The following is a 15,435-nucleotide window of genomic DNA, read 5'->3' as shown; positions in this document are numbered from 1 at the left end:
AAAAAAAAAAGAAAAGAAAAAAGAATTTTGATGCATGATTTTGTGAACAGTAGCAAAAAGACCGCCCAAGGTCTCAGTCAGCTCATAGGAAATTACTGTATAGATGGAGACACTGCCCTGACAAGGCCAGCCTTCCCCTCCCAGCCTTTCCTCCATCTGACAGTTACAGCTGCCACCACACCTACTCTTTGGGCTCCGTTATAACGTAGTCACTGATAGGAGTCACCCATGGGAAAGTAGCACGGTGGGACTAGAATGATGTCAGGTGCCATGAAGAACATTTTTCCTTTGCCTCACAAACTTCTGAACCTTACAAGAGGGTAGCCTTCCGCTCCTTGATTTTTTTTCCCCTTTTACTAATGAACTTTAACAATGCATATCCTGCCAGGAAACGTTACCATGCATTAATGATAAACTATTACAGAAAGAGGTAAACCAAGTTTCCAAGACACGACACTAAGCTGATAAACATATTACACCCACAGCTCAACAACTGTGCAGAAAAATAAAAAAATAAACAGTTCTAAGAGTAGATAACGTAGCGCCAATGCTGTCAAAACATGGCTCTGTGCATGAAGCATAGCTATTGAACTAAACCAGGCTGAACTAATGGCTCTCCATTAAATTTGGGTATCCCTGCATGGCTCAGCACAGACCACAGAGATGTATGTGTATATATCTCTCCCATGAGGGAACTGGAGGCCTCAGTAAAAGAGATGCCAATTTTCACATAAAAATCACAGAATTGCTCAGGTCAGAAAAGATCTTCAAGATCATCAAGTCCAACTTCAACCTAACCATACTATCCTAATTCTAACAACCCTCCTAAATCATGTCCCTGAGCACCACATCCAGAAAGGACCTTCATCATCAAGATCATCAAGTCCAACCTCAATATAACCATACTACTCTAACAACCCACTACTAAATCATGTCCCTGGGGTATCACATCTAGATGGTTTTTGAACACATTCAGGGATGGTGACTCAACCACCTCCCTGGAGAGCCTATTCAAGTGCTTAACAACTCTTTCTGTAAAGGTTTTCCTGATATCCAATCTAAAAATAGTGTACAAACAACAGTGGTCAACGCTCATTCCAGCAACAAACAAACAAAAAAAACGAGAACAAAACCATGAGGATGCCCTAACTGGAAGGTAATTAGCAAAAGCAGTTGGGATTTCCAAGCACCAACACGCACCATACAGGATATACGCCTTCATGCAGAAACCCAGAAGAGGATGTTTTTCAGACAGAACAGAGAACGACGCCTGGGGAATTCTTCATCAGTCACTTTTCACAACCAAAATACAGAAGTGCTAGCTACATTGTGCCAACTCTTCCTTTTCACACTTCCAGAGCTGCCCAACAATTAAGAAATATGTATTTTGGCACTTTCTGTTTTAGAATAATTTAGAAAACAGTAAAAATAAATACTCCATCCCTAGAAAACAATACAACTGAATATGGATGAATATCTAGTGTACTGGAGAGCCTAAAACAAATAAATCACAACATCACAAAAGATATAGACCTACCCCAGTTATTGCCTAACTTGTAGAAAACAAAAATAAGCCAATAGAAACAACGATAAAAATAATAAGCAATGCCATTTTCAGCATACTCAGTAGATCAGCAGGGTGCCCGGCACTAATTTCCTTGAGTCGTTACCAAATCTTTTTAAAAGATTTTCCATGTAGTTGAGACTGAGACAAAAACTGGATAATGCAGATAGAATCTGAGACCTTCAAAACTGCAAACACCAGTTGTCTTATCAGCAAGCACACGTTGAGAAATGAAGTCAAGTGCACAGCTATTGAAGCAGTAAAGAATTTGTTGGAAAAGATAATCAGGAAGAATTTTAATTTACCTTCCAGTCCTATGACTGACTGCTCTTAAACAAGAAGCTTCATTTTAAAAGAATCACTTGCAATTCTTCAAGATGTTGCAGAAAGAGATGCTGCCACAGATACAGATCCCAGAGCATTGATTTGTATGTTAATCAGGTTAAGGATAATATCAGGCAGCAGCTGAAGTAAGACTTATGTTGGCAGTGTTAAGAAAACCAATTTTGATGCATACAACACAACAGGCACCTTCCATTGTGTCACTGCACCTAGAATAGATTCGTTCCCAGTTCTTGTGATTTGCCTAGCATTTGCTTCAAAGATTGAGCGGAAGGGAATCCCCTTTTCCCCCCCATAGCAAATGATGCCATGGAAGTATGACAGGGACAATGGGAGGCCTCAGCCTGGAAGGGCTTAGCCTTGTCTAGACACAAACATGGGATCAGTGTTGGGGAGAAGGCTCACCCATCCCAGCACTTGGCAGCTAGCAACAGATTGATTCTAAACCTACCTACTAGGCTAGCAACAACTTTTCTGAGTTACAAATTACCTTCTGCCCACAAATTTAAGGCATTTCATCACTAACGATAAATATCTTCCTTATCTTCAAGAACCAGCTGGTTATTAACGAGGTTCCACATCTTGCCCCATAGAACATGTAGCAGAAAACCCTCTCACCCCCACACCACCAGCTGCTGCAATCCTTCATTTACATAAATGACCTCCATTTCAGATTCCCTGTCCCTCTGATTTATGGTTTTAAGAAAAATAGACATGAATTAAGGAAGTAAGAGAGACTTAATGAGCCAGCTTAGCAGCTTTGACCACCTGCAAATACTGCAGCCAATCACTGCCAGCCGATAGCAAGAACAAACATGCCACAGATATGCAGCACTTCTCTTCAGAACCCAGGATGCTATCCAAAACATCTAGGGATGTTCACGATTAACAGCTTTCTGGTGTCATGTTAGCTCTTCATTTCTCCAGATCTCAAATTAAATCAAGGGTGCAATCTCCTTAAAAATTAATCTACTCACTTGGCCCTTTCTTCACAGTATAATATTCATTGTACAAAAGCTTAGGCCAGAGAGGACCTTTATCATCAGTACACTTTATTTAAACTTATGTCTAATTGTGTGGATCTGAAAGAAGAAGCCCAGACTATTGAAAATCTGGACGGTCTTTCAAGGAGCATTTATTAAAAAGTTGTGTGAGTTTAACATGCGTGACATTCCCCAATCCAACACCATCACAACAACAGGTATCTGACCCTCCTTCAGAAGGTGTGGGCTCCAAACACTCATGTGATATCATCAAACGTGTTTCCAAACTGGTAAAAAGCAAACAGTTCTAAGAAATACTAATTCCACAGGAAGTAAGGACTAAGAAAAGTCCAAAATGATAGTGGTTATATAAGAGATTGGATTAAGGATAATCTACAGTGATGTGTGCATATTTACAGAAGACTTGGAAGAACAGTGTTTCAAACAATCATTTGATGAAAAGTTAGTTGTTAAAGGAAACAATTTGCTGTACTAGGTTATATTCATGTGAGCGGGGAGAAAAATGAGCAGTAAAAGAGATCAGGTATTAAATGTTGGCTGGAGTTCTGCTCTGAAGTGGGACCAGAGGCCCTCATGAGCACTACCATTCAAGACACAGCTCTTCCAGGAACAGAATGAATTCAGTGGTGCCATTCAGCTTGAAGTCACCCCATCACTAGGGGCTTCTCTGCTGGTATTCCACTGGAGATTTAACAACCAACTGCATGTGATTATTATTACTGATTATTATTCAGTGCTCGATGGTTCACTGAAGGTGACACCTTGCATCTGAGCAGCCAAACCATGATGTAATTCTGTGCCAGTAAGGGAGGATGCAGTCAATAATAAGACACTTGCCTTCCTCCCTACCTAAACATTCTGCCTTCTAATATCACTCTCATCCAGCACAGAAGGAGGAAGGATTAGAAGGACACTATGCTGTTCAAAAACATTCTTATTTCATTGCTTTTCATAAAAAGCATAGCAGGTTTTTCTATTAAAATTCACTGCATTAAAACATTGATTTGATTAAGAAGTCATGAAAGCAACATCCAGAAGTTTCATGCCACGTATCTCTCACTGAACAACTTTTGTTATGTTCTCAGTATTTTTGCTATCAGCCCACAGTCACTATCCCACACCCAGCCCAAACAGTGAAGGTCCACCAGACCCCACATCATGGAACAACACATGGTCACCCAATGGCACTGTCAGAAAGCATGCACATAGTGAGGCTTCTCCAGCTCCTGCCTATTTGTGTGTGGGGATTTTTTGAGTCAGAGAGGGGGTGCACACACCCGTGTGCAGCTCACAGCCCTCTCTTCAAAGTCGATAGCAAAACACCGGCTGCCCTTCCTCCCTACAGCATCCATCAAACCCTCACATCTGCTACAGCTCTGCTTTTCTGGACACCTTCCTAGCTGGCTTCCCAGGCTTCCCACTTTACTCCTGGATATCATGAATTCCACTTGAACGCTTTTAACATGCCAAAACACTTACTATTTCAATAATGGCTTCTCCAGAACTTTTTTTTTTAAATTTATAATTATTATTATGAATGTAATGTTTCCAAACAACATTCTTGATTGTCAGAATCAAACAGTATTGCTGTGATAACCCTGTAAGAACCCTATCTCCTCCTGCGTTACTGTTATCCTTACATTAGCTGGAAGATTTTGAGAAGAAACTGACTCTCAGAAGAATTTGGTGGAAACGAATCATTATTCTGATTCTGGGCAAACTCAAAGCTAGCATCCCCTCTGGCCAGCCGATGGTTCAGGGGTTCACACCAACAGTTGGAGCAGTGGCTTGCCAGGATATGTAGCTCTGTTCAAACTATACATGATGGTATTCGTGATGCGTTTGAATCAAATTGTTCCCACTCTGTGTTGTTGTTGTTGTTGTTGTTGTTGTTTTTGTAGTTATGCCAACAGTAGTCACAGCTGGGAAAAGTGAATTGCAGCTTACATCTTCTGTACAGAAAGTGTTTAAATATTTATCTGATTTACAGCTCTGAGAGAGGCAGTACTAAGATCTGCCGCTGCGTAGTATTGTGTCTGACATCTCTGTTGAACAGAATGTGTTCTATAAAAATGACTATTGTTAACATTTTGGGCACTTTGTGACCAAAATGCTGGACTGTCATCCAGCAGCACACACTATACATAAACCACAGCCTTGGCCATGGAGACCTTCTGACCAGACCAAACACAGCAGGTAAAGAAATTACTAGGTTAACCTCTTGTTATTATGCTATTATTTAATACTCATCATTATTATATGTACAGCATACATTTTCATTTGAATATATCACTGCTGCAAGAAGATGCAGAGCCAGAGCTCTCCCCTGAAGATAAGGGGTTGAACCCCAAAGATCCTCTCAGATAACCCTGACCAGTACAAGTCAAATATGCAGCATAAAGTCCTTGTGAGTACTGTTTCCAGAGCAGGACTCTGAAGTTTCAGCCATAGCATGCAAAGCGTGAGACGGTTGTCATGAAAAACATTCCACATTATAAACCACTATTCTAAAAGCATCAGAGATTGGGCCAGGAATCCAAGCCCTAAGTGATATCAAGTGACTTATTATGCTATTTCCTTCAACCAAAGAAATGACATCTCGCAAGAAAAACCAAAACAGCTATCTGAAATTGAACAAACTCTATCTGGCAATTAAGCAGAAGGTAAAAGAGCAAAGAGAGGCTGCAAGGAAAGATGTGTTGGGTTTATCCTTTATACTGACATGCTGCTTCCCTCCCTGACAAGCTTGAGAAATATTGCTGTAATCATCGTATCATTATTTTTTTTTTTTGTCCTTCCAGTAATTATGTCACTGTATAATTGAAGCTCCTGAAATTGATGTAAGCACAAGTCCATAAAACATAATAAAAACCCATGACTGGAACTTAAAGTAGTGAAAATCAGTCAAGAAATAAAACCGCTGTTTTTCTTCCTTATCAGAATAATTGACAAGGTCTGAGGTAAGTTCTCCATCACTGGTTATCTTTCATCATGACGTTCTTCCACAAAATCAAGGCACAGACTCAGGGAAGCCCTAGAGCCCAAACGAGGAGGGGGACAGTCAAACTGACTGCGATGATACTCTGACTTCATTCTCTAAGAGTAGGTTAAGTACCTGGAAAAACAGTCTAAGTCAAATACCTTACTTTGCAATAGCTAAATATTTGAAAGTTACCATAGTACCTCAGTATTCCCAAGATGTAACACAAGAGGACAAGAGAGGAACTTCTGAAATACAGCCTCCAAATGTGGTCACCGCAACGCCAGCCGCTCTGCCCTGGCAGGGAGACAGCGGCTACCTTCTACTGGAGCACAAGATAACAAAAATCCCAGGACACAAAGTCTCTCCTTCAGTGCCCCATCGAACTAGTTGGCTCTTGATCTGAGCCAATAGCAAGCACAGAAATATGAACTGACAAACTGACCATCCCTGATCAGCAAGCAGCTCTCACAGAGGATGTGTGACCAGGCAGAAAAAGCCCAGCGAGGACCACAGCACTCATCCAACCTCTCAGTGCACACGCTGGGAAGGACACGATGCTGAGAAACTCAAGCCTGATAAATTTCCCACTGCTGAGCCAGGGAGTGGATGGCTGGAGGAAGAAAATATTGCTTTGCCTCTCAAAGAAGGTATTACATAAAGCGTCCAGAATATTTAGACGTTCCTGTATGTTTCACTGTGACAACGGAACCTGTGGATAAGGCATCATCACCACAGGCACAGCAGAACACCGTGCACACCTGAAGAAACCTCTCTTCAGACAGGCAGGATGAGCAGGGTGCTCGACGTGCTGAAGGCACGGCTCCATCAGCAGCCTTACCTTCTGCAGGATACAGGCTTACCAGCAAAAAAAGCAGCTCAGCTCCCAGCAGAACACGGGCTAATGGGTTGGGAATGGTGAACCATGAGAACAATCAGCATGCACATCTCCATCCTAACAAACCAATACGTACAGAGCCTGTAAAGTCTCCTCTGAGAGATCAGTTATACCACCCGTCTGATTTATATTTTTCAAGGAAATAATTGAAGCTGTTCAGCTTGCTCCGAAGGTCCAATGGGAAGGAGAAAATCCTCAAGATACCTATGTGGCAGCTTTGCAGCAGCATGAGACTAAACAAATGGAAAAACCTAAAATAGCTTGCGACAGTTTATCATTAATCAGTAGGAATTACTTGGCAGAATTCAGTATCTTTCAGTGCAACTTTATGGCACCTTTCCCAAAGAACTAATACAAACACGAGCACATAGCAAGAGATTCAGGGAATAGGGGAAAAGGGATGTCATCGCTGATTAAGTTGCTGATGGCAAGAAACAAAAAATAACACTACATAGGGCAGCACCTGTGTGGCTGAAAAACATGACTGGCATGTTCCAGCTAATTCACTTGGCAAGGTTAAATTCACCACAGAAGGATCATAATCGTACTACAAAACACTGAAGCCTTCTGAACTGCCTCCTTGCAGTCAGACACCATTTCTTCAGCAGTTTTTTTTATTTCAGCATTTGCCCAGAATAGAGAAAATACTCGGAACTCTTTCTCTTACAAAATTGCTCACCTATTCACAAAAGACCATTAGTGTAGAACATATGAAGGTATGAGGATAAGTGAGACAAGCATTCTCTTTGTTTAGAGCCAGTGATAAAACTTTAAAACTACAAAGCTTCCAGCCCAGGCAACCTGCATCAGGCCTACAAAGAATCCTGGCAGATTTTGGCAAGGGTTCTAAGCACCAAACTATTCCATTTTTCCAACTATATGAAATAGTCTAATACTAAATACAATTTACTCACAGGAACTTAGTGATCCAAACTTACAGCACTCAACACAGCTTTCCTGAACTCTGATTTGGACTCTCCAATAGCTATCAAAGAACTTTTGCTTCAACCTTCAGATTCAGTTCTCAGAGGCCGCATGGACTGCAGCAGACGCCTTGACTGTATATGGATATATGGATATATGTATAATGTTTTAGTTCCCACTTATGATGATCTGTTGCATAAGGCAGTTTTGCAGTTACATGTGCCAATATACACATAGCTCATTTACTCACTTCATGCAGATTTAAAAGGAAGAGACACGTTCTAATGCATTTCAAACCGTCACTCCAATTGTTATTAAACAGCCAAGATAAGAAGTTCCATAAATGACCAGATTGAAAACCTTGCATTTGCATGTCTAAAATCACACAACCTCAGACAAAGAAAATAGCTAGAATCAGTAAAAAGAACCAGGCCAAAACAGTCCAGAACAGTTCCCACCCTGCTGGAATCACCCTCGTTACTTTTGTCCAAACAATATACAATAGTCTTCATATTCTTAAGAAGAATTTGAAAACTGTGAGTGTGGGAAGCAAACTGTGGCAGTGCTGTCACACTCACACATACAAACCCAAATTACAAGTGCTGACTGTATCTTAACATTTCCCACAGTTTACATCTCTCGAAGAGAAAGAACTTTTCTTGCATAAAAGTTTTAAAGATAAAGCTGCAAACAAAATAAAATCGTTCTGATGTTTGAGAAGACTTTGACTTTGATTAGTGAAATAAAAAAATACAGAGAAGGCTTCATGGCCATTAAAATGAAAAACAGATTATCTCACATTTGCATTGCTCTGGTTGCTTTACACATTCCTCAATCATGTGAGGATGGCTATTACTACAAAATCTGTAGCTGTGTCAGAATGAGCTTTCCATGGACCGAGCACGCACAAAGTAGAAAGGGTTCATCATTACGAAAGCTTTGTGAATAGCACTTGTGAAATAACAACATCAGTTGCAAATACCCTATCAGAGCTGTCCAGTGACACAGCACGAAGACCAGATATCAAAAGTAACCTTTAACAACTGCACTTTGAATCAGCCTTGTCATCAGACTGCACACAGCGGTAACAAAGTTCATTCCATGCAAAGAGTAATGTTTCAACATTTCAGTATTGCTCCTTCCAGGCATTGTAACAGATAAATATTTTAATCCATAGCAGTGCAAACTGCAGTTTAACTAATCTGATTTGTAGGAAATTCTCTGCTTAGGCCCTAATTTCAGTGAAGAAAAAAGCAGTAAGATCCTTTGTCATATCACAAACACTGAACTGACCTTCCATTGCTCCCTGGGAAGCAGTCTCACCACCACGATGTCACCATTCAGGGCTCTGTTGCGAGCAACCACTCCATCAATAAAGATATCACGAGTCCCATCCTGGACAAAGAGGAAAAAAAAAATCGACGTCGGACCAAAGCATATTAAGTTACAGTTGTTATGAGGTTTAAAACGCTGTCATCAACAAGACACACCCGAGTGAGACAAACATCCTGTGCAGTCGAGCACAGGAGTGAAATGGATTCACCACATGCCCTTCAATATGCAACATCTTTCAGCAAATAAGCTCTTTGTACTGTGCATGTGCCAACACAGTAGTTGCACAGTATTTATCCAAGGCAGAGTCAAGCTCTCCAAGTATATTGTCTACAAACTCTGCTCAGCTCCTCTGCAATTACTCTTAAGAATGGGTAGAGCTCTCCGCAGCCACATTTCTCCGTGCATTAAGTTCCCAGTTGAAGCACCACAAAAGCCGTTGTTCAGATCGTGTTCACAAGGCAGTCTCTGCAAAGTGCCCTGCGCAGAGCTGCCTGCTGCTGTCCTGCAGGAGGTGGGAAAGCAGGGCCAGAGGGATCAGTGAGGCAGCCTGTGGAGGTGGCCTGGACAGAGGCTGGGGATGCAGTTCCTTTGAATGAAGAAACACAGTATATCCCACATCTGGCACAACTGATGTTAGAACAAATTCAGAAAGAAGTGGTGACTAAGGAAGCCAACTGTATATTGCTGTACAGAAGCAAGCATGAGTATCATCTTCTGAAGCAGACGTGTTAGGACATCTTTTCTCAATACTCTTTGTTAACATCCTTGCACAAGAGCTTCTACTAATTGCAGACACTATGATTATGCACCCCAGACACGTTTGGCATTCTGCTAATCTAGATTTGGAGGAGAAAATTTTCCTAATGAGGTGAATAAAGACAAAGTTTTTTGAAGATGCCAACGCAGATGTTTTAGTTTTTAAGGTATCGCCAATTTTGTCCCTATTTTTGTCTAATTAGCTATAGCACTCTTGCTGCTTTCGTTTCTATCCTCTCACAGTTTGGTATACGTAGGATTCCACGAATCTGCTTACGATACCATGAACGCATCAAACAGTGTGAGCGTTTAGTTTCAAGGTGAGCAGTGAACAGACTTTTCCAACAGAGAGCTATCTTATCATTTTGAAGTACACACATAAAAAAAAGAGGATGAGTTTCTTTAGAGTAAAACTTCATCGTCTTTCAATGAAAAAGCTGCCTCACAAAAGTTAAACTCTCACTCACAACGTTAGTGGCTTCTCAGATACGTGCTCCCAAATCTCAAATGCTCGAGTAAATCCAATCAGAACTACCAGCACAATCAGCCTCCAAGAAAAACTTTTTATAACCTGAAAACACGAGGCCTTAATATCACACAAATATCTTACTCTGCTTAGATACCAAAACAACGAAACGACAGAACCCTGCTGTGATGTGAAATCAAGGCTGTCCTCCAAGAGACCAAATTACTCTTAGAAAGAAAAGCAGCAGCAGCTCAACAGCTGTGTGAAAGCTGCCTCCCATGACAAGATGCAGAAAAATTGCAGAGCCTCTTGGACCAACATAATTCAAATTGGAAGCTGTTCTTTTCAAAAGGCCAGATTTTTTACACATGGTCTTTTTCCTCATTCCTCCCCACCCTCTGCCTTCTGCCCAAGCTCCTCACCTAAATCCACCACTTCATCAGAGTCATTTATTAAAGAAAATGCCTTTTTTTTTTTTTTGTCTGTACATGCAGCTGCTCTATGCTGTGAGACACAGGCTGGCATTCAGGTCAATTTGTTTACTCTGCATTTTTTTCCTGTCTTCCTTCTCCCCAAGGTTTTTAAGAGGAAGGCCTTGCAACAAAGAGACAGACAGACAGAACATGCGCAGCAAGAAACACGCTGGGACTTCTGGTGTTAAAAGGTGAACAGCTGTTGCATTTGAACATCCATTGGCATTTGAAGCTGTAGCCAAGTGAGAGCTGCAAGCAGAGGGGATGGTGCCCTGGCCAGCAGCTGGGGACACAGGGTGATTCTTCACAGCTGTAGCTCTTGCAGCATCTGATAATGATGGGAAGCCCTGCAGAACACTAAGGCTGCAAACCCTCCTGCTACCCTCAGTGGCAAATACAGTTATATGAAAGAGAAGTTCCTAAAGCATCTGTCAGAGCAAGAACAGTCCTCACACCAGATCCACCTTCACCCAGATGCTAATTCTGCTTGTTACTAAGGACAAGGCTGGTTCTAGGATTCAGACCCACAAGGGGAAGCAAAGTAGAAAGGTAAATGAGACAACCTCAGCTAACCCTCCTTTGCAGAGCAGCAAGCAATATACTGCACAGGGCACCAGGGATGATCAGAGTTGGAGCTTCACATCTGTTGAAACTCATGTCAGTAGCTGGATTTTACATGTAACCTTGCATTTTGTAATTTCCAAGAATAAAGGATCACAGTTCCTTTCTCCCTTGCATGTTCAGTGTTACTTTACTGAGGTACCAGAGAGCTATTCCGTACTTCTTCCTCTAATTCATGGCAAGAACCCACTTCATGCATCCCGAGCTTCAACCACGTCAGCCTCCTGCAACACAGAGGGCTGTGAAACATCATCTGCAATGAATAAAGTGAACTGACACTGCACACAATTCAAGGCTTTCAATCCAAGCTCCAACACATCACTGCTGTCAGTAGCAGGGACAAGAGCGTCAGCGTTTCACTGCCTATCCCCTACAGCTACAAAACATTTCAATATGAAACTCTCTCATTGATAGTAACATTTTGGCCAAGTCAGATCCAGATAAAAAGCTTTAGCTGTACCATCTGTGAGGTCACCTTCCCGATTGGAAGTCCTTGAAATTGCAAGAGCCCCTCTTTTGGGTCGACATAAGGAAAGAAGGGAGAAAAGGCACAAAGCAGTCCCACGTGACAGAAGCACCTCCCAAGCCAACCAATATCCAGCTAGTGCAAAAGCGGGTACATGAAAAGGAATCATGCGTATTATTTCTGGAATGACTTTTCAAATTAGCTCATGCAGCAGATCGAAAAAGGAGAGCATATTTGTTTAGGGAAGATTAACTTAAATCAGTGGAAAATCTATAAAACCTCTGTAGCCATGAACCAGGGGTTTACAATTACGCTATGTGGTGGTCCTCAAACCTGAGTTCAGCTGGCTTCTGTGGGACCCAGTGGTATCCCCAGCTTCAGCACAAGCAAAGTCAGTTGTTCTTTGAAGGATAAAAAAAGCAAGATTTGTTTGGGAGTATCTGATTTAAAAGTAAATCCAGATCGTGTTCATTTATTCCAGCTCACTCACCTCTGAGTGACCTTTCATACACAGCATAACTCCTATCTTAATGCACCTTTACTTATGAACTTTAAAGCATTTTAAAATTACACTTACTGGAGATGGAATGAAGGCTTCATGGTACTTCTTAGGATTTATTCTCAAGGGTCCCTTAAATTAAAAAAAAAAAAGGAAGACAGAGAAAGATTACGCCTGAATCTTATTAATTTTATATAACATCAGTTAAATTAGAGCTGTGGGTAATATATCTGCTGTGAAACATGAGAAATACATCTAAATTTCCATTATACATTTTAAGTCTTGACAACTTAGCATCCGAGAAATTTCTAGCCAAAAGGAAGCTTCATCACAGGCTTAAGCTGATCTACTGCAGTCTGTCACAGAGGAGATGTTGAATCATTGCTTGTTGCTGCTACTGCATGAACTATGGATACAAGCCCTCCTGTTCCCTTCACACGTTTCCTGCAGAGCATCCACCAACTTCATTAAAAAAAAACAGACAATTGAAAGAATTTGTTTTGCTCTGCTTTGGAAAAGGAGAGCATTGCCTTCACTTAATTTGGAGAAGAGAAAGAAGAAGGAAAAGCTGACCTGCTGAGGTTGCACAGACATGCAACTGCGATTCCATCCCAAGAGGGTCCCAGAATCTGGGGTTCAGGTAGCTGCAGTTGAAGCTGACAGCACTTGATTCTTATGGAACCACAGCCCTATTAATTAGCTATCTGCTTTAACACAGGTGTTTGCCTTGTGCTGAAAAGTTTAAACTTTCTCCATTTGGGTATTTGAAACAATGCTGGCCAATTTGTTACATGAACAGATTCCATCTGTTTGCACTTCTGTGTTAAGCAATCATAGAAATCTCTCACAGGGATTGCTTCCTTAAAAATTTACTGCAGCACATAATTTTTATGTATTCTAGGAAACATTCAGACAAGAGGAAAATAAAGCTGATTACATGAGGAAGTTTTGCTGCCTTGAAAAAGAATTTGCAGATTTATGAAGGCTTTCCATTGTTTTTATTTGAGTTTGGAAACACTAGCACCACATTTCCTATATTCCTTAGGCATTACCTGATTACTTTGCTGTGACACCGTGTTGTGCCTTAGGAAGCTAATATCCACGAGCACACTAGCCACGTGGCTAGCTAGTGACCAGGGACAATAGAAGGAAAAGCATGGGGACACTTCACAGAGAACTCTCAAGGGTCTTTTCCCCACTTACATTCTAGAGCCAGCCATCAAAACTAACACACCATTAGCAAAGGAAGCTGCTACAGAGAGAAAGGAAAAAAATAAGAGTGATGATTGCTCCACTTGACAACAAGTCAAATAATCCTCATACCCAGGATCTGCCCAACAGCACAAAGCAGATGAGGCGGTATCTCGTGTTACTCTGGAGAACCCTGTTGTACACTGTGGGACAGCTGTCAATCAGGCAGGTGCAGATGCCCATCCTGAGCGTGAAAAATCCCCTTTTGTGCCCACGGCCCAGAAGGCGCCGAAGTGGCGACGTGTGCATGGACACCCAGCTCAGGCAAACACACAGCAGAGTGTTACCATGTTTACAGTGTAACGGCTTTCTCCGCATTTTATATGCACTACCTAATTATGATCAGCATTAGAATTCTTACGTCAAGTAGCATTAAAATACTTTGGTTCTTTCCTTAAAGCAAGGAACTCCCAAAATTTATCTTAGAAAGCAGATGGGGCCTATTATCTGTGCCTATGAAAATCCTATTTACAATGTTGTACATTTCACGCTGTGATATCATATCTGGAACCAGTCTCTCTCCCCATCTGCAACGAACAACTGTTCTCATATGTGTATTAGGGGGTGAGGATCTGGCTGCAGAGTCTCATGATGTCACACGAATGTTGTATTATTTTACAATACCTCACAAATAATAGCTGCTATATTTATCAGTATTATTATGGCAGTATAGCCTTTGTTTTGAGAAGGAAGATAGAGGTTTGGAGGAAGGTTTCTAAAACACTTTCTGATGATTTAAGTCTGCTTTGCACAGACCAGCCAAAAAAAGTTTCTAACTTTATTAAACTCCTCCAGCAAGATACAAAAAAGTTAGCATTTCTCAAGTTCTTCAGCTAGAACCAGACAGGCAATACTCAGATCTTACTTCAAGGATCTCAAATCCAGCAGTTCGCAACAGTTGTAACACCTACAGTTCAATTGGTCTGTACATGTCAAACTAAAGGCTGGGATTCAAGTGCCTGCCTGCTACCAAGCCACCTTTGAGAAGACAGCCCATGAAAAGTGGGGTATCCCCGGCCTTCATACACACAAAGCAACAGCTCTCCAAATTAAAACACCCTCGAGGTGGCAAAGCAAGCTGAGTGCCTTTGTGCTGCGAGCTCTCGCTCCGCCTGACCCCAGCAGCCCTGCAGGGAGGGTCTGGGAGACGCTGGAGGCGTGGGGCAGACGTGAGGTTCTGGCCGGTGCTTCCTAAGATGACCACGGTCCTTTGGGTCAACGCTCCTTAACACGTAACCTGACTTCATCTGTTGTGTATGGCCAACACCATCCGGTTATGTAACCATGTAGAAGTTATTCAATCTTGTTTGCCTTCAGCCTCTGATTCCAATCAACCTGATACGTTTGGTGTTTGCTCACTGCAGACAGCTTTATGGGTGTGGAAGCAGGAAGTGTGTGCTCTCAAGCACCTGCACTCAGATCCTTTATCTTGTGGAAGGATACTTCTGCACCCGTCCCTTGATTAAATGAATCCAGGAATCCTGCAGGGCACACTTCTCCATGCTGCTTACTGAAAACTGAATTATGTCAGATACACTACTAGAAGTCATTAAGGCTATTGCTACTGACAGACGTCAACGCCCATCAAGATACACTTTTGTCCTTCCTGATCTATGACTGCTTAATCTCCATTGCACTCGTGTTTCATCTAAGAGATCTGCCACATCTGCCAGTAGCTTGTGCTTTCGGGCATATTTAGTTGCACTGCTCCATTACCAGAGCCCAGCAGCATCCTTGGAGTTCACAGCAGGGTCTCTCCTTCCTACTAGATCTCGTGTTTTCCTGCCACCCACATCCAGCATTCCCCTACACCATCTTGGCACTCTCCCACTCAGAGCCATGTTTCTGACCAGCTA

At 41.9% G+C, this 15,435-nt stretch overlaps 1 protein-coding gene across 2 annotated transcripts in view; it reads right to left on the bottom strand.

Moving 5' to 3' along the window:
* Positions 1-15,435, bottom strand: part of DIS3L2 (DIS3 like 3'-5' exoribonuclease 2) — a 163,657-nt gene that overhangs the window by 128,620 nt on the left and 19,602 nt on the right. For both annotated transcript variants that reach the window (XM_010716800.3, XM_010716801.3), the window contains exons 5-6: positions 12,407-12,460; positions 9,006-9,107 (exon numbers count right to left, since the gene is read on the bottom strand). In XM_010716800.3, coding sequence (XP_010715102.1) covers positions 9,006-9,107; positions 12,407-12,460 — 156 coding nt within the window. The remainder of the gene's footprint in view (positions 1-9,005; positions 9,108-12,406; positions 12,461-15,435) is intronic.

Source organism: Meleagris gallopavo, chromosome 11 (assembly GCF_000146605.3).
Source record: "Meleagris gallopavo isolate NT-WF06-2002-E0010 breed Aviagen turkey brand Nicholas breeding stock chromosome 11, Turkey_5.1, whole genome shotgun sequence".
Lineage (NCBI taxonomy): Eukaryota > Metazoa > Chordata > Aves > Galliformes > Phasianidae > Meleagris > Meleagris gallopavo.
The sequence above is the reverse complement of the archived record's forward strand: the minus strand, read 5'-3'. Positions and strand labels throughout refer to the sequence as shown.